This window comes from Podarcis cretensis (assembly GCF_951804945.1).
Source record: "Podarcis cretensis genome assembly, chromosome: 1".
In the NCBI taxonomy this organism is placed as follows: Eukaryota; Metazoa; Chordata; class Lepidosauria; order Squamata; family Lacertidae; genus Podarcis; species Podarcis cretensis.
Window position 1 is genome coordinate 10,170,245 of NC_137170.1, and position 25,984 is coordinate 10,196,228.

A 25,984-nucleotide genomic window follows, 5' to 3' on the forward strand; every position below is an offset into this window, starting at 1 on the left:
CAAGTAAACAAGCACAGGATTACAGTGTCATCAAATCACATTTCCCATGGTAGTCCTTTACACAGAAGAGCAGCTTTTTTACTCGGTGTGCTCGACAGAACTCTATTGATTTCGTTTTAGCAGAGGACTAAGTGTGGGTTTAACATGTTTGCATGCAGATCCAATGTTCAATATGTAGCTTTTTCGTGGGAGAGAAAGATATAGTACTCAGACTGCAATCTTAACCATGTTAACTCACAAGTAAGTCCAGTTGAATTCAGTGGGGTAGTGAATTCAAAGGTAAGTGAGGTTAGGACTGCAAGCTAAATAAATGAGATGGTTTACAAAGCGGTTTACAAAAAGCAAAAAACCAAGGAAATCAAGAAGAATTTACAACTGTACTTTAAAACCCAGACGTTTAGAAAGTTTGCGTCTATTGTGGGTTTTTTTTTTAAGTTTTCTGTATATTTAAATTATGGTTGTACATTTTTCAGTGCTGACGTCATCCTTCATCTTTTTTTTTGTAAAACCGCGTTGAGGTTTTCTCTGCAGTCAAGCGGCATGCAAATTTTGCGAAACAAAGAAATAAAAACACACAGGTTGATAGAACACCAAAAGCTCATTAGGCTAGTTATAGAGGCGGCTCTTGGATTAAAAAAAAACAACAAGCAACCTTATTTGCAGCTGCTACTGCCCGGCTCCCAATACCCTTTTAAACCATCGCCCAGAAGCGGGGCTAAGGAGCCCCAGACTCAACCAAAGCGCCAAGCAGAAAGAGGTGGGAGTTCAGTGAAGGGGTGGAGCGAGCAGCTAAACGGTGGCTCTGATTGGCTGTAGTCGCCCACCTCCGCTTCCGCGCGCTCGACTCTTAAAAGGGCAACACGCCCATGGGGAGCGCGTCTCCTTGGGGTTGTTTCGAGAGCGGCAGCGGCAGGGTTAAGCTTTCCCGTTCTCTTCCCGCGCCACAACAAGCGTGCAGCGCGCAGGCGCAGTGGGGACGCCAGTGCTGAGAGGAGGCGGCGGCGGCGGCGGCCATGGCCGCCAGCTGGCCGGGCTTGAAGACGGACTGCGAGGCTCTGCTCAGCAGCTTCCAGCAGGCCGACAGCGTCCGCTTCGAGGACTTCGCCTCGCTGTGGAGGGAGCTGCGCTTCCACACCATCTTCTAGTGAGCGGGGCCTCTGGGCATGGGCAGAGTGCCTGCACCCCTTGCCGCCCCTTCCAAGAAGGGGCGGGGCTGAAGCAATTGAGCTGGAAGTCCTGCACTGCAGGCTGGGTGGGAGGTCAGGATTGGTCAGCTGCGAACGCTGCATTGCAAGGCGGGGTTGGGCTGGATGACCCTTGGGGGTCCCCTTCCAATCCTACATTCGGGCGGTGTCCACAGGGGCAGCGGGTCCCAGTGCAGATCATTCGCCCCCGTCCTTGCCGTTAATGTAGATCAAGTTGACCGCAAACTTGACATGAGCCAACAGTGTGACGCGGCAGCTAAAAAAGCCAATGCAATTCTGGGCTGCATCAATAGGAGTATAGCATCTAGATCAAGGGAAGTAATAGTGCCACTGTATTCTGCTCTGGTCAGACCTCACCTGGAGTACTGTGTCCAGTTCTGGGCACCACAGTTCAAGAAGGACACGGACAAACTGGAACGTGTCCAGAGGAGGGCAACCAAAATGGTCAAAGGCCTGGAAACGATGCCTTCTGAGGAACGGCTAAGGGAGCTGGGCATGTTTAGCCCGGAGAAGAGGAGGTTAAGGGGTGATATGATAGCCATGTTCAAATATATAAAAGGATGTCGCATAGAGGAGGGAGAAAGGTTGTTTTCTGCTGCTCCAGAGAAGCAGACACGGAGCAATGGTTCCAAACTACAAGAAAGAAGATTCCACCTAAACATTAGGAAGAACTTCCTGACAGTAAGAGCTGTTTGACAGTGGAATTTGCTGCCAAGGAGTGTGGTGGAGTCTCCTTCTTTGGAGGTCTTTAAGCAGAGGCTTGGCAACCATATGTCAGGAGTGCTCTGATGGTGTTTCCTGCTTGGCAGGGGGTTGGACTCGATGGCCCTTGTGGTCTCTTCCAACTCTATGATTCTATGATTCTAGGGTTCCCCAAAGGCCCCATCTAGCAAACTATCTCAAAGTACTACACAACGCTAAACACCGATGGGCATTTTCCAGGGCCCGCTTTAATGCTCTCCCTTCAGTTCTCCTAGAGGGAAGATACAACAAAACACCAATTGAACGAAGATTATGTCCCTGTAACAGCAACGAAATCGAAACCACCGAGCATGTCATCTTATACTGCCCATTATATCGAGACTCAAGAAAAGAGCTGATCGAGCCGATTTTAAGGAAAATACCTCGTAGTACAGACGACACCTATATCAGACACCTCTTAGCTGACAAAGAGAGCGAAATCAACAGGACTGTGGCAAAGTTCTGTTACATCGCAACAAGAGTAAGACGAGCAATGATGTTAGCAACGGAGTTTAAATTATAAACATCGAAGGAACGATAATAAACAGTAGTGACATTTGAATTGAATTTTTAAAACCTTAAAAGCCGAAACTTGGTCATAAATATAAGCACCAATTCTGTGAATTGGCTATATTTTTACTGTTATTTGTAGCTCAATACTACTTATAATGTCATATTTTTATAAATTGTTTTCTGGTCATTGACCGTATTAAAGATATTTGATTTGTAGATCAGGGTTCCCCAAACTTGGGTCACTCACTGTTGTTGTTTTTTGGACTACAGTTCCCATCATCCTTGACTACTTGTCCGGTAAGCTAGGGATGATGGGAGTTGTAGTCCAAAAAAAACAGCTGGTGACTCAAGTTTGGAAGCGCTGGTGTAGATCTTCACTCCCCCCTCCACACTGGTTAGCCTCAGGTGCCGAAACACTTTTGGCCAGCCTTTCCTGTGGTTCTCATGGTCCCTGACCAGGAGCCAGCCAGTGGTGTGCTGTTCAGATGCTGATATTATTGTTGGTTGTTGTGCAGTGGGTTAAACCACAGAGCCTAGGACTTGCCGATCAGAAGGTTGGTGGTTCGAATCCCTGCGACGGGGTGAGCTCCTGTTGCTCAGTCCCTGCTCCTGCCAACCTAGCAGTTTGAAAGCATGTCAAAGTGCAAGTAGATAAATAGGTACCGCTCCGGCGGGAAGGTAAACGGCGTTTCTGTGTGCTGCTCTGGTTCGCCAGAAGCGGCTTAGTCATGCTGGCCACATGACCCGGCAGCTGTACGCCGGCTCCCTCGGCCAATAAAGCGAGATGAGCGCTGCAACCCCAGAGTTGGTCACGACTGGACCTAATGGTCAGGGGTCCCTTTACCTTTATGCCCAGTTTACAAAAAAGGGTAAAACAATGCAGTCTGAAAAAATTAACAAACTTACTTTAAAAACATACTTTTTTAAAAAGACAACAACAACCCTAAAACGTTAACGTTGTATTGCAGGGGGTTGGACTAGATCAGGCATAGGCAAACTCCAGAAGTTTTGAGACTACAATTCCCATCATCCCTGACCACTGGGACTGCTCCCCAGGCAAGCCAACCTCACAGGGCTGTTGTGGGGATTAAAGGAGGAGAGCGGGGAAGGGGGGGCCATGTATTCTCCCTTGAACTCCTTGGAGAAAAGGATAGGATGTAAAAGTATTATTATTATTTAAATTTTTATACCACCCCTCATCCATAGATCTCAGGGTGACGCACAACATTGAAATACAAAGTAAAAACACAAAATACATAATAAAAACAGGAACAAGAACAAACCAAACCAATAACCACCCCCCAAGCAATGCTATGTTTTATTTCATTTATATCATTTTATTTTAGTTTTATTTGTTAGTTTTATTTATTTATTTCACGGCTTGACTGTAAAAAACCACAAAGCGGTTTACAAAGAGATAAAACAGTTAAATGGAGAAAAATCCACCAGCCTACTTTAAAACGTACAAAATTTAAAAATACTAAAATGGATTAAAATGGTCCCAACTTTTTGAGCATCTGATTTTGGTCTAGGGCTTTTAGAACAAGGCTGGGCAACCTGCTGAAACCCTTGAGCACTGACCCTCCTCTTCTGTCATTGTTAATGTAGTATTTTCTTGACGTATAACTGATGGGATTGACAAATGCCATGCTGTATCTTTTCTTTTTTCATCCTAGTGGTAAAATAAGGACTCCAGAGCAGATAAAGTTCACCAAAGAAGCTTTGGCGTTGGTGTGGCCGTACTTCTTTCCTCCCTACACCTTCCAGATCAGAGTTGGTGCCCTTTATCTTCTGTATGGATTGTACAATACACAGTTGTGCCAACCGAAGCAAAAGGTATAAATCCTGCTTGCATTTGCTTATGTGCTTTTAGGTTGGCATTTTTCTGACTTGAATTTGAAGACGTGCCTGCGTTTGTTTCTTCAGATCAGGGTTGCGCTCAAAGACTGGGCTGAAGTCATGAAATTCCAGCAGGAACTGTTAGATGCTCAGCATTACGACGCTGCCTATGTCTTCCGGAAGCTTCGGATCGACAGAGCGTTCCATTTCACAGCAATGCCTAAATTTGTGAGTTACTGGATTGATATTAGCAAAATTGTTCAGGCGGCATCCCAACGTACGCGGGCGTCACCTTCCGAGCCCCTCCCCCCCCCGCATGCATAAGCAAAAATCACGAAGTGGGGAGCACCCTCTAAAAAGCATCTAAATCCAGCCTTTCTCAACCTGTGGGTCCCCAGTTGTTGTTGAACTACAACTCCCATCACCCCTAGCTAGCAAGGCCAGAGCTCAGGAATGATGGGAGCTGTAGTCCAACAACATCTGGGGACCCACAGGTTGAGAACCGCTGCTCTAAGCCATAGGTAGGCAAACTAAGGCCCGGCGTCCGGATCCGGCTCAATCGCCTTCTAAATCCGGCCCGTGGAAAGTCCGGGAATCAGCGTGTTTTTACATGAGTAGAATGTGTCCCTTTACTTAAAATGCATCTCTGGGTTATTTGTGGAGCATAGGAATTTGTTCATTGCACTTTTATCTCTTATTGGTTATACTATTAGAAATACATAGACAGGTAATTATGAAATTATTGTGCGGTTTAGGGACGCAGGTGGCGCTGTGGGTTAAAGCCTCAGCGCCTAGGGCTTGCCGATCGAAAGGTCGGCGGTTCGAATCCCTGCGGCGGGGTGCGCTCCCGCTGCTCGGTCCCAGCGCCTGCCAACCTAGCAGTTCGAAAGCACCTCCGGGTGCAAGTAGATAAATAGGGACCGCTTACCAGCAGGAAGGTAAACGGCGTTTCCGTGTGCGGCTCTGGCTCGCCAGAGCAGCGATGTCACGCTGGCCACGTGACCCGGAAGTGTCTCCGGACAGCGCTGGCCCCCGGCCTCTTAAGTGAGATGGGCGCACAACCCCAGAGTCTGTCAAGACTGGCCCGTACGGGCAGGGGTACCTTTACCTTTTACCTTAATAAGTTAACTATTTATATTTGGACAACTTTTCTGCTGTACTTTATTGGAAGGAGAAAAACAATAATTTTCTTCATAACAATTTAAACAATTTATTGAAACAATTTATTTAACTAAAACAATAACATTATAGCATATGTATCAATAACTGATGTGGTGAAACAACTTTTAAAAAAAGACTTAGAATGAGTTTTAGCACACATGAAAAACTTAAAACAAATCCTTATTTCCTGATGAATAGCCTTTGGACTATAATGTAACTTAAATAGAAAACTATAGAAAGATTTTTCCTCCAAAAGCATTTTATTTTAAAAATCCAATTTTAATAATAATAATAATAATAATAATAATAATAATAATTTATTATTTGTACCCCACCCATCTGGCTGGGTTTCCCCAGCCACTCTGGGCGGCTTCCAACAAGGATGAAAAATACACTAAAAGGTCACATATTAAAAACTTCCCTGAACAGGGCTGCCTTCAGATGTCTTCTGAATGTCAGGTAGTTGTTTATCGCTTTGACATCTGATGGGAGGGCATTCCACAGGGTGGGCGCCACTACCGAGAAGGCCCTCTGCCTGGTTCCCTGTAACTTGACCTCTCGCAGTGAGGGAACCGCCAGAAGGCCCTCGGAGCTGGACCTCAGTGTCCGGGCAGAACGATGGGGGAGGAGACGCTCCTTCAGATATACTGGACCGAGGCCATTTAGGGCTTTAAAGGTCAGCACCAACACTTTGAATTGTGCTCGGAAACGTACTGGGAGCCAATGTAGGTCTTTCAAGACCGGTGTTATATGGTCTCGGCGGCCACTCCCAGTCACCAGTCTAGCTGCCGCATTCTGGATTAGTTGTAGTTTCCGGGTCACCTTCAAAGGTAGCCCCACGTAGAGCACATTGCAGTAGTCCAAGCGGGAGATAACCAGAGCATGTACCACTCTGGCGAGACAGTCTGCAGGCAGATAGGGTCTCAGCCTACGTACCAGATGGAGCTGGTAAACAGCTGCCCTGGATACAGATTTGACCTGTGCCTCCATGGACAGCTGTGAGTCCAAAATGACTCCCAGGCTGCGCACCTGGTCCTTCAGGAGCACAGTTACCCCATTCAGGACCAGGGAATCCTCCACACCTGCCCGCCTCCTGTCCCCCAAAAACAGTACTTCTGTCTTGTCAGGATTCAACCTCAATCTGTTAGCCGCCATCCATCCTCCAACCGCTTCCAGACACTCACACAAGACCTTCACCGCCTTCACTGGTTCTGATTTAAAAGAGAGGTAGAGCTGGGTATCATCTGCATACTGATGAACACCCAGCCCAAACCTCCTGATGATCTCTCCCAGTGGCTGCATGTAAATGTTGAAAAGCATGGGGGAGAGGACAGAACCCTGAGGCACCCCACAAGTGAGAGCCCAGGGGTCTGAACACTCATCCCCCACCACCACTTTCTGAACACGGCCCAGGAGGAAGGAGCGGAACCACTGTATGACAGTGCCCCCAGCTCCCAGCCCCTCAAGACGGTCCAGAAGGATGTCATGGTCGATGGTATCAAACGCCGCTGAGAGATCCAGCAGAACTAGGAAACAGCTCTCATCTTTGTCCCTAGCCCGCCGGAGATCATCAACCAGTGCGACCAAGGCAGTTTCAGTCCCATGATGAGGCCTGAATCCCGACTGGAAGGGATCCAAATGGTCCGCTTCTTCCAGGCGTGCCTGGAGTTGTTCAGCAACCACTCGCTCAATCACCTTGCCCAAGAATGGAAGGTTTGAGACTGGGCGATAATTGGCCATCGTGGCCGCATCTAAAGATGGTTTTTTAAGAAGCGGTTTAATAACCGCCTCTTTCAGCGGGTCTGGGAAGGCTCCCTCACGGAGGGAAGCATTCACCACCCCACGAAGCCCATCGCCCAGTCCTTCCCGGCTAGCTTTTATAAGCCAGGATGGGCAAGGATCCAGGAGACAGGTGGTTGGCTTCACTCGTCCAAGCAGCCTGTCCACATCCTCGGAGGTAACAGATTGGAATTGATCCCACACAACTTGACCAGACAGGACTCTAGCACTCTCCCGCCCCGGCCCTGCTCCCACGGTGGAGTCTACTTCTTCCCGAATCTGAGCGATTTTATCTGCAAAAAAATTTGCAAAATCATTGCAGGAGAACATATGGCCCGTACTGGGCCCCGATGTTACAGGTGGTTCCGCTAAATTGTGAACCACCTGAAAGAGTCTCCTGCTGCTGTTTTCTGCAGATGCAATAGAGGCGGTGAAGAAAGTCTTCTTCGCCGTCGCTATCGCCACTTGGTAGGCTCGACGTTGAGCTCTAACCTGTGTCCGGTCAGATTCGGAATGAGTTATCCGCCACCGGCGCTCTAGCCGTCTCAACGATTGTTTCATTGCCCTCAGATCCGTGGAAAACCACGGGGCTCTCCGGGCTCCATGCAATCGGAGAGGGCGCTTCGGAGCCAAACAGTCAATAGCCCTGGTTAACTCCACATTCCAGCGGGCCACCAGGGAATCAGCTGAAAGGCCATCAACATGGGATAAAGCATCTCCTACCACTCTCTGGAAACCATTTGGATCCATTAAGTGGCGGGGGCGGACCATCCGAATCGGTCCCACCTCCCTGCAGAGGGGATGGGTTGCAGAGAAGTCCAGTTGCACCAGGAAGTGATCTGACCATGGCATTCTTTCGTTTCACTTTTACTTAGTGTCAGATCACCAACATCCATAGAGGTAAACACCAGGTCCAAGGCATGTCCGCGGCTATGGGTTGGGCCAGACTTATTCAGGGACAGCCCCATGGAGGCCATGCTTTCCACGAAGTCCCGAGCGGCCCCTTGTAAGGTCGTGTCGGCATGGATGTTAAAATCCCCTAGGACAACCAAGCTAAGTGTCTCCAGGAGAACATCCGCCACAACCTGAAGCAGCTCGGGCAGGGAATCCTTGGTGCAGCGGGGAGGTCGGTACACCAAAAGGAATCCTGTACTGCCCCTATTGCCTAACTTCCAGAACATGCACTCGGAAAATTGGGTCTTCCCAATAGGACGCCTGGTGCAAACTAATGACTTCCTAAAAATCACTGCAACCCCCCCTCCCCGCCCACATGACCTGGGTTGCTGTGCGTAAGAGAAACCTGGTGGACAAGCAGCGGCAAGGACAGGCCCATCTGCTTCATCCAACCAAGTCTCTGTTACACATGCCAGGTCAAGTCCTCCATCCATGATCAAGTTATGGATGGCAGTGGTCTTATTCATCATTGACCTGGCATTGCACAGCAACACTTTCAGGTCATGTGGGTATCCCTTGCTGATTCTAGTATCCATCCGGTCAGGACCAGACCCGGAGACAGGGATAGTCCTCAGACAACGACTAAACCTGCCTCCTCTGTAATGACATGGTCTGGTCTTAGCGTAACTCCTCCTCCTACCCGTGATCACTGAGATCGGTTGTCCCAGTGCATTCCCCCCTGTGAAACATGTCCCAGCCATTTTGTTGGCTGGGACCAACTCCCCAGCAGCCCTGACCCCTCCCCTTAGTAAGTAAGTAAGTAATTTTATTTACGGCCATAGGCCCATATAGGTAAAAACGACACATAAATAACAACTTGTGCACGTGGGGAAACCACCCACTAAAGCACCACTATAACAATAAAATACTATAGAATAGAATGGCATACTACGCCTTAGTTAGCTTGTAGTGCTCCTTGGCGTCGCTTTTGGGTAAGGACAGCGACCAGGAACCTTGCCACTTTCAGGGTCGTATGAGTATCCTTATCCTGCAAGATTTGGGCAAGGTGGAATTTTGGTGGGGTGCCCTCTAGTTTCTGTATGATTGATCCCAACAAATTTGCCCGTGGCACATTAAACAGGGGGCAAGTGAACATAATGTGCTGGAGCGACTCCGGTGTCTCCTTATCACATTCGCACATGGCGGGGGCTTGGCCCTTTGAGAATCTATGTCTCAGGACATTGGAGGGAAAAACGTTGAACCTCGCTTTGGTGAAGGCCAGTCTATGGGCAACAGTCGAAAGGGAGGAGAGGTATGATGGAACGCAGTAAGTTAATGTGATACCAATGTTCTGAGGCGAACAAACACCTCCCCCCAGCATATAATTTCGCTGTAGATCGATGTCATCCAGTCTTTGGCGGATCAGTCTTTGAGCAGTAATTTGGTCTAGTTTTAGGGAATCTGAAGGAGAGATTCCATAACTCAGGAGTTTGGCATGAATTCTACTAGTCCAAGGGCTAGAGAATTCATCTCGCCATAAGCATTGGACAAGGTAGTGGTTTGGTAGTCCATGCCACAATGATAACCAATAATTGAAGACTTGCTTCCACAGGCAAGTTTCTAAGGATGCGATCTTCAATTCTAGTCGCATGGCTGCGTTGCTTACGCACAGAGGGAGCATAAGGAGCCAACGTAGGAATTGATTTTGCAGTGTCTCGAGAGGAGCAAGATCTGTCATCACAGCCCAAAGCGGGGCAGCATAAGCAAGCATAGCAACCACTTTTGCCTTGAACACCTTTAGGGCCGAGGGAACGTGCAAAGCTCCATCCGAAAAAAAGAATCGGAGGAGCGCATATGACAGAGTTTTGGCCTTGTTAAGTAGGTGTTGAATTTGAGCTTTCCACCCCAAATTGTATTGAAAAATAACTCCTAGGTATTGAAATTTTAGAACTTGTTCTATTTTTGCTCCACCAAGCTTCCATTCGTATAATCTCCGGCTTCTGGCGAAAATCAGAATCTTGGATTTAACATGGTTGATGGTTAATTGGTTGAGTTGACAATACGTGGCAAAGATCTTCAGAGCTCTGATTAGTCCAACACGTGTATAAGATAGAATTACCGCGTCGTCCGCATATAAAAGGAGTGGGCAGCGGTAGTCCGCTAGTCTAGGCGCGTGTATACTTGAAGAAGAGTTAACTAGGGGTGCTCGCATGTCGCTGATAAATAGGTTGAATAGACAGGGAGCCAATATACATCCTTGGCGCACTCCCTTGTTTATTGGTATCGAATTTGTGAGGTCGCCCGCAGGAGTAAGTCTCACTCTGGCAAGGGTATCTTCGTGGAGCTGACTTATAAGCCATAAGAGTCTTCTATCAATGCCCTGTTTCGCAAGTTTCTCCCATAGGATATTTCTAGGAACACTGTCAAAGGCTGCCTTTAGGTCTAAGAAGGCAGCACAGAGGTAGCCCCGGGGAGGAGAGGAGTACTTCCGTGCGAGATGATAAAGAACTATCGCATGATCGGTTGTAGAGCGTTTAGTTCTGAACCCTGCTTGTTCGTGGCCAGTCTGATTAGTCTCATCTACCCATCGCAATAGTTTAGTCAGCAAGAAGCTGGCATAAATTTTCCCTATAATCGAAAGGAGGCTGATGTTACGGTAGTTTTCCGGCTCCGTTGGAGAACCCTTTTTATGAATTGGTACTATAATGGCCTCCTTCCATATTTTGGGGATGAGGCCAGAAGCGTTGATTGCATCGAAGGTTTTGGCCAAGATGCCAGCCCACCATTTTGGGTGTAGTTTAATGGCTTCGGCAGGGATCAGATCGGGCCCTGGGGCTTTACCCGGTTTCAGCTGAGCTATTAGCTTGGCTATTTCGTCAGGATCGGTGGGAGGCCAAATAGGTAAGTGGGTAAACAGATGCGTCAGATGGTCAGAGGGAGCATCCGCCTGTGAGAAGCATTTCTTCAGGAACAATTCCCATGTCGGTGCAGGGATGACTGCCCTTGGGTATTTCCTCACCCTTCTGTTGATCAAAGACCAGAATTCCCTGGATCTGTGTGATTTTGAAACAGTAATCAAAGCCTGCCAGCGATTGTATTGCCACTCACGTTTGGCAATTTTCTGCGTGCGTTTGTAAACTAGCTTGGCTTGTGCATAACTAGCTGGCAGAGTAGATGCACCGGAGGTCTTATAAACATTATATATAGCACGAAGTCGCTGTCTTGCTTGTTTGCACTGAGAGTTATACCAGGGGGCGCCGCAAGAATATTCATTTCGATTTAGTATTTTGGGTGGTAACCTAAAGAAGGACGTAAGATCAGTCGTAAGATGGTGGAAGCATTTCAGCACTATGCTATGCTCGTCTGAGGCAGAGCCTATGTTGGGATGGGGCCCAAGGATTTCTTTTTGAAAGAATTCCTGATACCTTTGAGCCTGGGTCTCCGACCATTTGATTCCTCTCACTTGGAAAGATTCGTTGGTTACCATCTGAGTCGCATGTCTATGAGCCACTGACTGCCAGTTCAGGGAAAGCTTGGCTACAAGGGGAAGATGATCACTAGATTCTCGATCTTAAAGGTGGAAATACACTTAAGTAGATCCCTGGAAACCAACAGGTAATCGAGGACGCTGTTTGATTTAACGCTCAGATGGGTAAAATCCCCAGGAATATCAGGGAGGCATGTGCCATTTAAGGGGACCAGATTTAAACGGATGGCCATTTGATAGAGGAGTACTTCAGCCTCATTTGCTCTGTGGTCTTCAGAAGTTCTCCTCATGATATGTTCCAGATCATAATTATCAAGGTTTGGAGTAACCCACCATTTGGCTTTGGTCAGCGAGTCTCAGTTTGCTGCTGTGCGGGCGTTAAAATTGCCACCTATTATGGCCGGGGTATTAAGAAACTTAACATAGCATGAGAGCAAATGCTCTTCTAGCGAGCCCCATTTAGAGCCAAGTTCGGGAGAAGAACCCCCAGGTGGCAAATAGACATTTGTGACTAGAAGTGAGATCTTTTCCCCCGCAATCAGCCCGGTAAGGGCGTCCCTCCCCTTAAGAACAAAATAACACCTTTAACAACAACAACAACAACAACACAAATAAAACAATACAAACAAAAAACAATAAAAATTACAAAAACATAAAATCAAACAAATTCCCAGGCCCAATAAACATCCACCCCACCCCTACCCCCACATACAAAAAATTCAAAATAAAAATTTTAAAACATTTTAAAAGCACTCTGCACCCCTCCAGCAGTAACAGCAACTGTCCTAGTGAGGCCCGTCAGGCCCTGCCCTGGGCCAGGTGGTGAGTGGCAGGAAGGAGCAGGGCCCTCAGACACTCACACAGGAGAGTTTAAATCACAATCTGATTTAAATTTTTAAAAATCCATTTTTAAATTTATTTATTTTTTTAATATTTAATTTTTATCCACCCTGGGGTCAGGGCTTCCACTGACAGGGCTGGTTAGGTGATTCCTGCCTAGGTTTCTTACCTTGTTGAAACCTCAGTGGCATTTCACTTTCGTTTGCTCATCCAGTTTTTCTTTCCACTTTTATCCTGAGACAACCACCTCTTTCTAGCTTTCCTTTAGGACTAAGAAGAACATGCAGGAGAAGACGGAGACCAGGAGCGAGTTCAGGGATCCGGACGACCGAGTTGCAATGCTTAAGCCGGATGACTTCTCAGAGGTGGCGTACCCATCATGCTCTTAACATTTCTGCTGCAGCATCTTTCGGGTGGCCTAGCCTGCTGATTTAGCAATGTCGCCCTGTTCCAGGGGTCATTCTTTTTCCCCCCAATAGATTTTTATTGAGATTTTAATGGTTACAAAAAGAAAAGATAAAGAACATATTTAAACAGAAAAAAAATATACAGAACAATACAATAACAAAGGGAAAAAAACAGAAAAAATGCAGATAATTAAAGAAAAAAAACAAATCAATCCTTTACATAACTTTCTTTCCTTTGCTTATTTCCTTGACCTCCTCACACCTCCCTTTTTTGTATTCTAATTCAATTAGATATTTCAGCAAATCCTTTCCATCTTTATTTCTATCCTAATGATTTATCTTAATATACTATAATTTTACATTCTGTTCTTTTACCAATTAACAATCCATTTTTACTTAAGCCTTTATATCATTTCTGCTAAAACCACATTACTTCATTCCAACATCCTTCTAACATTCCTTAATTTTACAATGTTTCTGTAGATAAACTTTAAATTTCTTCCAATCTTCTTCCACCAACTCTTCTCCTTGGTCTCGGATTCTGCCAGTCATTTCCGCCAGTTCCATATAGTCCATCACCTTCATCTGCCATTCTTCCCGGGTGGGTAAATCTTGTGTCTTCCAGTACTTTGCAATAAGTATTCTTGCTGCTGTTGTGGCATACATAAAGAAAGTTCTATCCTTCTTTAACACCAATTGGCCGACCAAGCCCAGGAGAAAGGCCTCTGGTTTCTTCTGAAAGGTATATTTAAATACCTTTTTCATTTCATTATAAATCATCTCCCAGAAAGTCTTCATCCTTGGGCATGTCCACCAAAGGTGAAAGAATGTACCTTCAATCTCTTTACACTTCCAACATTTATTATCGGGAAATGATAAATTTTTGCAAGCTTGACTGGCGTCATGTACCATGTTCCAGGGGCCATTCTGTCCCTTTACGCACAGACGGTGATGCTGCAACCACATGGAAGGTGTGACAAATTTAAATACCACCTGCAAACCACTCCTAAATACCACTCCTATGTTTTGGGGTTGCAAAGCATGACTTTTATTTGAATTGCGTTTCTGATTAATACATACGCATGCTCAGGAACAGGAAGCGCAGCTCTTAGTTTTCCTGTTTGATCTCTCAGTCCTAGGGAAAGTCCAATCTTACATTTTTGTGTGTGTGTGTTCTGTGAATGTGGTGTAGACACACCCTTCTCAATTTCATAATCATGGTTAGGCACATAGGGATATACAAAGGGCCGACATTTCAATGTCCTTCCTTTCATTTCATATTTTACTTTAATATTATTGTAGCATCATAACTGTGCTTCAGCTAACATGGTTGTCCTTGTAACTGAAGCCAACTGGGGTTTGAAGAACCCGCTCGGATATACTGCCATGGATTGGAGATCATTGTTACATCTGCTCCAGGCTGCTGCAAATGGAGAATGCTGAGAAAAGCACCATTCATTACTACTAATACAATCGTACCTATTTTCCCCCTGCTCTCCTGCTCTCCCTCCCTACAACTCTCTCTTTTTAAAAATAATAATAATAATATTTATTACTTTTAAAGCTTACAAAAAAGAAAGAAGAGAAAGAAAACAAAAAAAGAAAACAATACAATACAATATATAAACAATACTAAACACAACCTTAACACATTAAACTAAACACAATAAACAAAACAAAACAAAAACAATTTAAAAGCATACATCATACCTTTTCCATACTCTATCTTTCATTCCCTTGTTTCATCGACCTCCTCTCACCTCCCTCTTTGTATTCTACTTCCATTAATTGTTTCAGCAATTCCTTTCCATCTTTCTCTATTTTCTGTCATATAAATGTCTTAACATATTTTTAATCTTATTTCCATTAAAACTAGTATACTTATTTAAGCTTAACTCCTTATAACATTTCTACTAAGGCCATAAAATTTCATTCCAACATTTTTCTATCACTCATTAATTTTACAATATTTCTATATATAGACTTTAAATTTTCCAATCTTCTTCCACCATCTCCTCTCCCCGGTCTCAGACTCTGCCAGTCACTTCCGTCAACTCCATACAGTCCATCAACCTGGAGATCTTATGTCCGAGGCTCTTAACTCTTTTCCAAGTCCCTTCTGCAGGTCTTCTTCATATTCTTTGATGCTATAGAGCAGATCTCGGGGAAACTCCGACCTAACAATACTCCTCCCTACAACTCTCTCTCCAACTAGAGTCGAAGCTCTGCAAGTGATTTTAGGATGCACTGCAGAGCAGCAGCTGCTGCTGCTTCAATACCACATGTGCAAGCTCATGGGTAGGCAGACTAATGCCTGTGGGCCGGATCTGGCCCGGTCGCTTTCTAAATCCGGTCCGCAGGCGGTCTGGGAATCAGCGTATTTTTACATGAGTAGAATGTGTGCTTTTATCTCTGGGTTATTTGTGGGGGATAGGAATTCATTCTTTTTTTCTTTTCCGAAATATAGTCTGGTCCCCCACAAGGTCTGAGGGACAGTGGACTGGCCCCCTGCTGAAAAAGTATGCTGACCCCTGCGCTAGCTGCTAGGCAGAGAAGCTGAGCAGTCTAAACAAAGCCCCCCTGCCCTTCTGGGTTTCTTCAGGGCTTCCTCTGCCCTCAGTCCTCTTCAGGCTCCAGGGAGGGTCTCCTCATGAGTCACGAGGACTGTCCAGCTCTCTCCCGCCTTTTCCTGGTTTGCAGCTACAGTGGTACCTTGGAAGTCGAATGGAATCTGTCCCGGAAGTCCGTTCGACTTCTGGAAACGTTCCGACAACCAAGGCGCGGCTTCTGATTGGCTGCAGCAGCTTCCTGCAGCCAATCAGAACCCACGGAAGCCACGTCGGACGTTCGACTTCCAAAGAACATTCGCAAACCGGAACACTCACTTCCAGGTTTGTGGCATTCGGGATCCAAAATGTTCGAGTCACAAGGCGTTCGGGATCCAAGGTACGCCTGTACTATTATTAGGTGACAGTTTTTGCAAATTCCACCTTTCTCTCACGGCCCTCAATGCCACCTTCCTTGCTCTCACTAAATGCTGTCCCAATGCTGTCCCAGGGGCTGCAGAAGGAAGGGGGAATGATAGAAAATTGCCTCCCAGCGCCCCTTCCTGGAAGTCTCCACTAGATCAAAGAGCTTCTATGAATGGTTACAATTGGGAAAAAACCCAATGGCTATAATGTTTTGCTCTGAAAGCCAGTTAAATTGATCTTTTAATCTACTCCATGACGATACCTGATGGGTGCTTATTTTTAAATGTTTTATTACAAATATTGTGTGTTTTAAATTTTATTTTCCCCTTCTGATTATTTTTTTTTTTGGGGGGGGTTATTGGGTTGTTCTTGTTTTTATTTTGATTATGTATTTTGTGTTCTTTATATTACGATTTTTATCTTGTGAACTGCCCTGAGACCTGTGGGTATAGGGCTGTATATAAATTTAATCAATAATAGTAATAGTAATAATAATATTACTCATTTCATTTTTATACTGATTTATATTTCTAAGAGAAATCTAAGAGAGAACTAAGAAATCTAAGAGAAAATCTCAATGTGGTTTAAAACACAGTAAAATATCAAATAAAACAATCCAGAATAAAACATGAGTGAAGAAAGTCTGATGATGATGATTTATTAAATTTATATACCACCCTATAGAGGTTCCAGGGCAGTTCACGAAACAAAATAAAAATATAAAACCACAATATATATAATCAAAATAAAAACAACACCCCAATAATCCCCCACATTTAAAAAGTGCATGGAATATAAATCAGATCAACCAAAGGCCTGGTTAAAAAGGAACATTTGCCTGGTGCCTAAAGGTGTATAATGAAGGAGCTAGGCTAATTTCCCTGGTGGGGGGGAGAGCATTCTGTTGCGATCTTTCAAAGTCTTCAGTGGTTAAGTTTCACTTTGGCTTCCAAAGCTTTCCTGCCGGTCAATATATTTATTTACATTTTAAGGAAGCTAAGAACATTCACGACCACTACCAAAAGATGAAGTGCCTGATCTCGGAGGACCAGTCCCAGCCGGACAAGGCTCTTAATCTGATAAAAGATGACTTCATAGACAATTTCAAGAACATCATTTTGGAGCATCAAGAGTGGCAGAAGAACAAAGCGGTAGGTGGCTTCATTTTTTGTTTGTGTGTGTGTGTGTGTGTGCTGTTGAAGCTTGTACGGGTGATTGGAAAACCATTTCTCACTTTGCCGCTTGTGCTGCACTTTTTAAAGTATCCCACTTACCTTTCCCCAAAACCTTAAATAGTTTAGGCAAATGCAGGTCTGTGCAGACCAGAGCTGAACTGGGGAGATTTGCCTTTTAGTTGTTGGCTTTTGAGCATTATTTCCCTCTGTTTCTGTAGAATCCTGATGTACTGATGATGCAAGAGCAACGCAGATTGGAGGGCTCTCGCTGTGGAGTGCCAAATAGTATAAATTTCTGTTGTGTTTACGTGGCATCTAATAATAATAATAATAATAATAATATTTTTTAATTTATACCCCGCCCTTCCTAGTTCAGAAAACTGGGCTCAGGGCGGCTAACAACAAATTTAAAACACTTAATTGATGCAACAAAAAACAGTATAAAACGTGAATAACAATAAATTCAGAATTCAAAAATCAATTTAGGGGGGAAACCCATCCAATAAACATTAGATCTAGAAGCTAATGGGGACAATATAGAGGTGTGTGAATTGCACACTTGTTTGGATTGTTGCAGAGGCAATCTTTGCGCTGTGTCTTGTTGCGGGGAGCGAAGAACGGGCAGATCTAGAGAGATCCACTTGGGCCTACAGCTGCCATTGCGGCACGATGCTGTGTAAACAGGACAAGAGAACAGCCTGTTTTCCAAGCCGATGAGAGAGCCAGTTCACTGGTCATATGTGAATAGCCAAGATACCTATGCAGAACAGATGAGGGACCATGTTCTGTCTGTATTAAATTTGATGCACAGTGCTCATGGTATGTCACGCTTCCTCCGATCTCTAGCGTACCTTGCTTTAGCCATTTGCCTCCCAAACTGGGCAGTATTACCCCCTGGGGAGCAGCGGGGTCACCTAGGGGGGCACTAAGCAGTGTGGGGGGGAACTTGTTGGAAATGTAAATGACTATCAGACTTTGAAAAGCTTGTATCATTGGATCAAGCTGATCAGTGCCGTCAAATTCATTAAACTAGTTATAAGAATGAATGAATGAATGAACGAACAAACAAACTTATACCCTACCCATCTGGCTGGGTTTCCCCAGCCACTCTGGACGGCTCCCAACAGAATATTAAAAACATGGTAAAACATTAAAAACTTTCCTAAACAGGGTTGCCTTCAGATGTCTTCTTCTCAAATACCATATATACTCGAGTATAAGCCAACACAAATATAAGCCGAGGCACCTAATTTCAGGACAAAAAACTGGGAAAACTTATTGATTCGAGTAGAAGCCGGTTCACCACACCACAAACCTGGTGGCGGCGGCTGCAGAGGAGGAAGAACAAGCAGCCCAAAAGGGCTGCTTTCAGGCTGCTCCTTCCTTCTCTGCCACTGCCGACAGCAGCAAAGGTGGCGGAGGAAGAAGGAGCAGCCCGAAAGGGCTCCTTTCGGGCTGTTCGTCCCTCTGCTGCCGCCTCTGCCACTCACAAGAGCAGGCGAGAGGCACAGCGCAGCGCCTTTCTCGCCACTTGTCCCTCTGCCGCCGCCCGCCTCACAAGTATAAGCCGAGGGAGGCTTTTTCAGCATAAAAAATATGCTGAAAAAGTCGGCTTATATTCAAGTATATGCGGTAGTTGTTTATTTCTTTGACATCTGATGGGAGGGTGTTCCACAGGACAGGTGCCACTACCGAGAAGGCCCTCTGCCTGGTTCCCTGTAACCTCACTTCTCGCAGTGAGGGAACCACCAGAAGGCCCTTGGCGCTGGACCTCAGTGTCCGGGTTGAACGATGGGTGTGGAGACTCTCCTTCAGGTATACTGGATTTTAATTGGGTTTTAATAAGTGTGCAATTAATTGTTACAGATTTGAATTTTATTGTGCTAGTCGTAGAATTGTAGAGTTGGAAGGGACTTCTGGTCCAACCCGTCCCCAATGCAGGGATTATTATCCTCAGTGGGTCGTGAAAACAGCTATTCTGAATAACGCCTTTCATAGGGTAGGGAAGGGAGCACTTGGTTCATGGAACCAAGGGGCCAGTGGGAGCAGCTGTTCTAGACCAAGGCCTCCATATTTCAGTCTTCATCCCTGTGCCCTTTCCAGGAGCCGGCCTTGGCCACTGTGGGTGAAGAAGCGACTAGTGAGAAGGAGGGTCCTTCGCAAGCGACAGAGGTAAGGAAATACCGTATTTTTCCATGTCTAAGACGTCCCCTGTGTATAAGACGGCCCTTATTTTTTTGAACCCAAAACTAAGAAAATGAAACCCTAAAATAGAAGTAAATTTCTGGACGATTGGCAGCAGATAGTTGTTGATCTTTTTGGGGGGTGATCGCCCTCAAAGTTTCCGGCATGAGATGCATGCATTGTGCCGTGGTGCAGAAGCAAAGGCAGCGACTGGGGGGGGGGGGGGAACCAAACGCTCCCCCTCGGTGGCAGCTGCTTCTGCTGCTGCTGCTGGCTCCCAAGCAGGATGTCAAGGAAGAGCCGGGGGAAGGCAGCGACCACTCTGCATCAGGCCATGCCATCGAGCAAACTGAGCTGAGGAAGGTGATGAGTGGGCTGGGGGAAGGGTGGGAGTTTGAGAGGGGAAGAGGGAAAAAAGGGCAAGGAGAGATAGCTGAGGCAGCTCTCGGCAGCGGCAGCAGCTGCTCTCGATCCAGTGGTCTAGCCAGTGGGGGCCTCAGGAGGTGAGCCAGTCGCCAGCATGCAGCCTGGGGGGGGGAGAAAGTGGGGATGGCAGCAGGAGGGACCGCCTCACCCCGCCCAAGCCAAAATCCCGGACATATGCTTAAATCTTTTAAAAATTCCCCCAGATGCCCATGTTCCGTGTTCAAGACGACCCCCAATTTTCATCTTATACACGGAAAAATACGGTCCTTATTGTGCTACCTGGAATCCCAGGGAAAAACTCAGGTGTAGGAACTGTGTCATTGTCTAGGCCAGGGCGAGGCAATGCTAAAAGTAGTTTCTTTTCCAGGGATTTGAAAGAGCCAGAGCGTTAGCCGACATCAAATCCAAATCTTACTCTGCAGTTGTTCAAGTAAGTGTGAAGGGAATATCAGGAAATTCTCCTCCATCGCAATAATGGGTTCTAAGTTAAAATATATGACTCTCCTTAGTACCTTCTTTACTTTTTTGTATGATGAAAAGTTATATATCTCTTACTCCTCCTTATTGTTCTGATTCATTTTATTGATGCATGTATTGATGATATGTTAATGCAGTATAAGTTATAATATATATTAGTTGCCTATGACACGGGACAGAGTGTGTTATTGAGTTAAAGATGAGATGAAAAAAGTTCTGGAATTTGAAATGCTCGCAGTCTTTCACAGGTTAGTTCTAAGAAGTACCAATTGTAGCTAGTTGGGTCCAACCAACTGTTTTGCACAATATCATGCACTGATATTGAAATATGAGTGCACTGTAATATTAAAAAGTGATTTTTTTATTTTAAAAAAATCACCTATGTAAGTTAAGTGCATTGATCAGTGGCAAACTAGCAGACTTGCAGCACTGGAAGATCATAATTTATAATGCAACAGGGAGAACTCAGTGACTGAGGTCAAGCTAGACTAGATATCTGCAATTGGATCTCTGACATCTTTTTCTGAAGCTTAAAAACAGCCATGGGGAGAAGGGGCGAATTCGATTAGGGTCGTGATGAGGGATTTAACAATTTTAACACTGCTCCCTTGACGTACCAATAAGAGATCCATGATTTCATGCAACGGTGAAATTGCTGTTGTATAATACTAGTGGATAATAGAATCTGGATTCTCCCCTCCTTTGTGTGGCCATGCCTACCCTGTGCCAAGGGGTTGAATTCCTAACTTTCCTTCGTGATCATTCTATTAATGAATATGGCATATGACAACATTACAGGGGGCAGAATTAAGCAGTGGCAAGATCCAAGCAGTTCATTTGACTCTCTACCCCCCCCCCCCATGCACACTACTAAAATTTTGTTTTCCTTCTTGCTTAATTTACTTCTCTGGCTTATTTCTTTTTTTAAAAAAAAACCCAAATGTTTTAGGCTTCCAAATCAAGAAGGCACCGCCAAGTTAAGCTGGAGTCTTCCGAATCAACAGATCGTGGGAAATCCAAGTCGCCAAGGGCTAAGAAACCCAGCAAAAGTTTGCAGCCGAGGAGGAAGAAAGAAACTCTGAAAAGCAGAGGTAGGGAAACGCTTTTCCAAAACAGAAGTGTGTTTGTGTGTGTCGGGCAGGGGAGAGGGGGTTGAAATCCTTTGCTCTCACATAACACATGTTCACTCCTGAAATTGGTGCAGTTGCTGCACAGGCCTCCATGAACAGCTCCTTTGCTAAGAGCATCTTTGGACTGGTTGCCATAGGGGATGTGAGTGTCTTGCGTGTGCGCCTGCCGCTGCCTCCTTCAGCCCATCATGCTTCTGATGATCTTGTGGATATTATGGGGTGGCCTGCTGGCAGTCACCTTGAACAGGTTTTATCTAATTTTCAGGGATTTTTTTACTTAATTTTGTGACATTTTTATTATATTTTATGGAAACCACTTACTTTTACAGTGGTATCTCAGGTTAAGTACTTAATTTGTGCCGGAGGTCTGTTCTTAACCTGAAACTGTTCTTAACCTGAAGCACCACTTTAGCTAATGGGGCCTCCTGCTGCCACCACACTGCCAGAGCATGATTTCTGTTCTCATCCTGAAGCAAAGTTCTTAAACAGAGGTACTATTTCTGGGTTAGCGGAGTCTGTAACCTGAAGCGTATGTAACCTGAAGCGTATGTAACCCGAGGTACCACTGTACTATGCTAAGCGTTATAACGCCTCCCCCACCCTCCCAAACTTTGCAGATGCTTATAAAAGACCATGGCTCTGGGGTACAGCATCTTTTGTACGCAAAAAGTCTCGGGTTTAGTCTCCGGCTAGGGCTGGGAATGTCCCATCTGAAATCCCAGCGAACCACTGTGTAGTCAGTACTGTGCTAGATGGGGCCCAGTGGCCGGAATCAATATAAGACAGCTTCCTACATTCGTAAATATACGAATGGTTGGTCCAAGATACTTGCAGGGAGAAGTAAGAACAGTGTTCATCTTCCTCTTTAACAGAAGATCAGAGGAGAATTTAATCGGCTGCAGCTATGCAAGCAATTAGCAGAATATAATGAGAGTATCCTGTATTATTATTATTTTTAAAGCTGTTTTTAATTTTGAAAATTACAGTTTGATATTCCCGCATTCTTGTAACTCAACCTCATTCCACGCCCTCTTCATTAGCACACGGCCTACGAAACACATTGCACAACAACCGTCCTCGTTATGATTCCAGATCAGTTTGTATTTGTTCATAGGAGTCCTCAAAGGAAGCCATCTTTCTCTACAGTCGTTTTTCCTATTGCTTTCCCCTTCCTGCCTTCCTTTGTTCCGCAAGTTTCTCCCGTTAAGTGCTGAAGTCCGCACCTTCCGCCTCCATTCGTGAATATGGAGATGTCTCGGATCTGTCCATTTTGGGACTGTCAGTTGCATCGCTGAGACAAAAGGTTATTAGGCGCTGGCCATCTTTTTGTTCCCCACGAAATACCATCGGTACAGAGATGCTCTGCAGAGTCTTTTGCAAAACTGACTGGCAAGGACATACTGTAATTTTCTGTGCATGAGACTGTTTTTTTTCTTTAAAAATTATGCTAAAAAGTGGGGGTCGTGCATAGGGTGGACGTTTGACTGGTTGCTGCTGCGGCTGTCAGCAGCTATTGTGCGTGTTATTGGTTGCTGCGTCAGTGGGTGGTGTTGATTGGCTGACATTCTGGCAGTTGGGCGGGCGATTGGCAGCTTTTGCTGGCAATGGGACAGATAGGAGGTGGAATTTTGGCAATCCCCCCCCCCACAAACAAAGCTCAACAACCCTGGGAAATGCTCCTCAAAAAAAGCGCAACAACTCTGGGCCACCCCCTCATTTTCTTAAATTTGAGTCCTGAAAAATAAGCGACGTCTTATACATGGGGGTGTCTTATAGACAGAAAAGTACGGTAGCTATGGAGCTGAAAGGGAAACCAGTTCCTTTTCGAGATTGGTGTTTCCTTTGCAGGGACGTTGCAGTTGACAGAGGAGCAGAGTGCGGGGAACCTGAGTATGCCTGTGATTGCAGAGGATGATGAAGAAGAGGATGTTGACCATCTTAGTGAAGAAGGTACATTGGAGGGTGTCCTTGCTGTGCAAGCTAAATTCCCTCTTCTCTTTTTTTAAAATAGTTTTTTATTCATACTTTTCAAATTTATACATTTCATTAATTTTACAATCCATTTAACGTTTCAAAATTTGTCTTCCTTCCCCCCTTTTTCTGCGGTTCCTTAAATTTATTTTTTCATATCTTCTGCATATCCAAATTCATTTAATTTACTCATTTAATTATCTACTATAAATATCTACTCTTCCAAAACTGCAGGTTATTACTATAATCCTGCCAATGTTTTTATCTGTTTACAATTTATCTGTAAATTTTCAATAAGCCATTTCCATTCTTTTATAAAGCGTTTGTTATTTTGATTTCTTATTCTTCTGGTAAGCTTTGCCATTTCTGCATATGTTTTTGTATCGATTCTTCCTTTACTGGGATTTCCGCTTCTTTCCATTTTGGGGCAAGTAACATTCTTGTTGCTGTAGTAGCATGCATAAATAAATTTCTATACCATTTAGGTAGTTCCGTCCCTATAATTCCCAAATTATTCCACAACAATTCCTTGTTGTGGGAAGTCGTGCAAACTAACCTTCCTCTTCTCACCATTTCTTCCTAAAAACTTTACTGAGAAATGTTTCTTGTTCAGGCTTGGCTTTCTTAAATCCTTTTCCTTTCCCGATTTTTTGGATGATGGCCACTTTTTCCTTCTCTTGTTTGCCAGACTTCATACCCAGCAAGAGGAAGCGAGCTCGTTGAGAGGAGAATCCAAACGGTGTGAATTGGCTTTGCCTGAAGGGAACGTGCCTGCGGCTAGCGGACGAGGCTGTCCAAGTGGCCTGAAGACACGCTGCAAACTGCACACGCCCCTGTTCTCATTTCAAGAAGGCAGGAAGAACCTCTATGGAAAGCTCAAAGTGAAGAAAACTTGTTCTGTGTCGTGCAATAGTTTGATGTGCTGAACAGGGGATTTCATACCCTTGGGACTTACGAATGCTGAGAAACGGTTCTCAGGTTTAGCATTGTACATAAAATTATATTGTATTACTCATATCTTAAAATAAATTTTTGGTTTTAAGAAAAACTCCCCACATTCATTAAATGAAAGAGTATAGATTATACTCGTTCTGGTGGAACGCTCTGTCACAAGAGACTAGGGCCCTGTGGGACTTGACATCTTTCCGCAGGGCTTGCAAGACAGAGCTGATCCACCTGGCCTTTGGTTTGGACTCAGCTTGACTCCCTCCTTTGGCAATTCTCACAGAACTTCTAGCCCAATGGTTGCCATTAATTTGATTGGAATTAATTTTATAATGAAATGATTTTAGAATGTTTTGTCGTTTTACTGTTGTTAGCTGCTCTGAGCCCAGCTTCGGCAGGGGAGGGCGGGATATAAATAATAATAATAATAATAATAATTAATAATAATAATACAGTGGTGCCCCACAAGATGAATGCCTCGCAAGACGAAAAACCCGCTAGACGAAAGGGTTTTCCGTTTTGGAGGTGCTTCGCAAGACGAATTTCCCTATGGGCTTGCTTCGCAAGACGAAAATGTCTTGCGAGTTTTTCCGACTTTCCCCCCCTTTCCCCCCCCTTTTTCTAAGCCGCTAAGCCTCTTATCCGCTAAGCTGCTAATGGGCTTGCTTCGCAAGACGAAAAAACCGCTAGACGAAGAGACTCGCGGAACGGATTCTTTTTGTCTTGCGAGGCACCACTGTAGTAACAATAATATTACTTATACCCTGGCCATCTGACTGGGTTGCCCCCAGATTTCAGCATATTAAAAACACAGCAAAACATCAAACATTAAAAACTTCCTGATAACAGGCTGCCTTAAGATGTCTTCGGGGAGTTGTGTGGTTGTTTATCTGTTTGACATATGATGGGAGAGCGTTCCACAGGGCGGGCACCACTATTGCATTCTGCCTTATGCTTCACAATTTTTTTCATTTGCATCCCACCTTTTCCAAGGAGCTGCAGTTGGCATATATGGTTCTCCCCTCCTCATTTAATCTCCACAACAAGCCTGTGAGGTAGGCCAGGACTGCTGCCTTAGACACTTCAAATATGCCAAATTAAACATAAATTACCTAATACGGAGTTTGGCCTGTTCGTAAAGACATTTTTCCAGTCCACCTTCCTTTTCTAGAAAGAACGCACTGTTCTTTTATTTTTCTTCTACTATGCAGCTTTCGATGCCTCGGCTGTTTTGTGCTATTTTTCCAGGCAGCAACATCTTGACTGCTAAATAGCAAATTGCACAGCGAAGCCCTTTCGATACTTGCCTGCAAAATAATGATGAGCAGCGGTGTGTAAGGAATCTTTAAAATTCTGTTCTGCCTCTCTTTGGACCCCTTCCAGATGACCTGTTTATTGAACACGTGCCCCGATTTTCTTGCTTATGTAGAGATTAGATTATTTGCTGAGCATTGCCTCTGACATGTTTTGCAGGGCAGTTTGCACAGCAAGGAGCATTTATCCTGATTTGCTTGCAAGGTGTTTACATCTCTTTCCACTAGTCCTTTGTTCATCCCACGCTTCTCAAAACATTTCTCAGTCACTTTCCAAACAGCAAAAAGTCAGTTCTTTAAAAAAGTGAATTTGTTGTTCTGGAGTGACAGAGCCCTTTATTTGCAAAAAAAAACCCCTAAAGTTCAGTATGCATTTGAATACCTCCTGCAAGACATTGACAGTCTGCAAGCCACCCTTTTATTGTCTGTTTGAACGCCTGTGTTTCAGACATTTCGATGAAGCAAGTTAAGGAAACTGAATTGTTAATATGGACTACTAGATACATGCCCAAGTGCTTCTGAAAC

At 44.9% G+C, this 25,984-nt stretch overlaps 1 protein-coding gene across 1 annotated transcript; it reads left to right on the forward strand.

Annotated features, from left to right (window-relative positions):
• Positions 1-971: 971 nt before the first annotated feature.
• On the forward strand, positions 972-24,284 carry SNAPC1 (small nuclear RNA activating complex polypeptide 1). Its single transcript, XM_079956699.1, has 10 exons — positions 972-1,144; positions 4,136-4,295; positions 4,386-4,526; positions 12,717-12,824; positions 16,831-16,989; positions 19,117-19,185; positions 19,991-20,053; positions 21,050-21,191; positions 23,079-23,180; positions 23,890-24,284. The coding sequence occupies exons 1-10, from the start codon at positions 1,014-1,016 to the stop codon at positions 23,922-23,924; spliced, it is 1,110 nt and encodes a 369-aa protein (XP_079812825.1). The 5' UTR covers positions 972-1,013; the 3' UTR covers positions 23,925-24,284.
• The last annotated feature ends 1,700 nt before the right edge of the window (positions 24,285-25,984 follow it).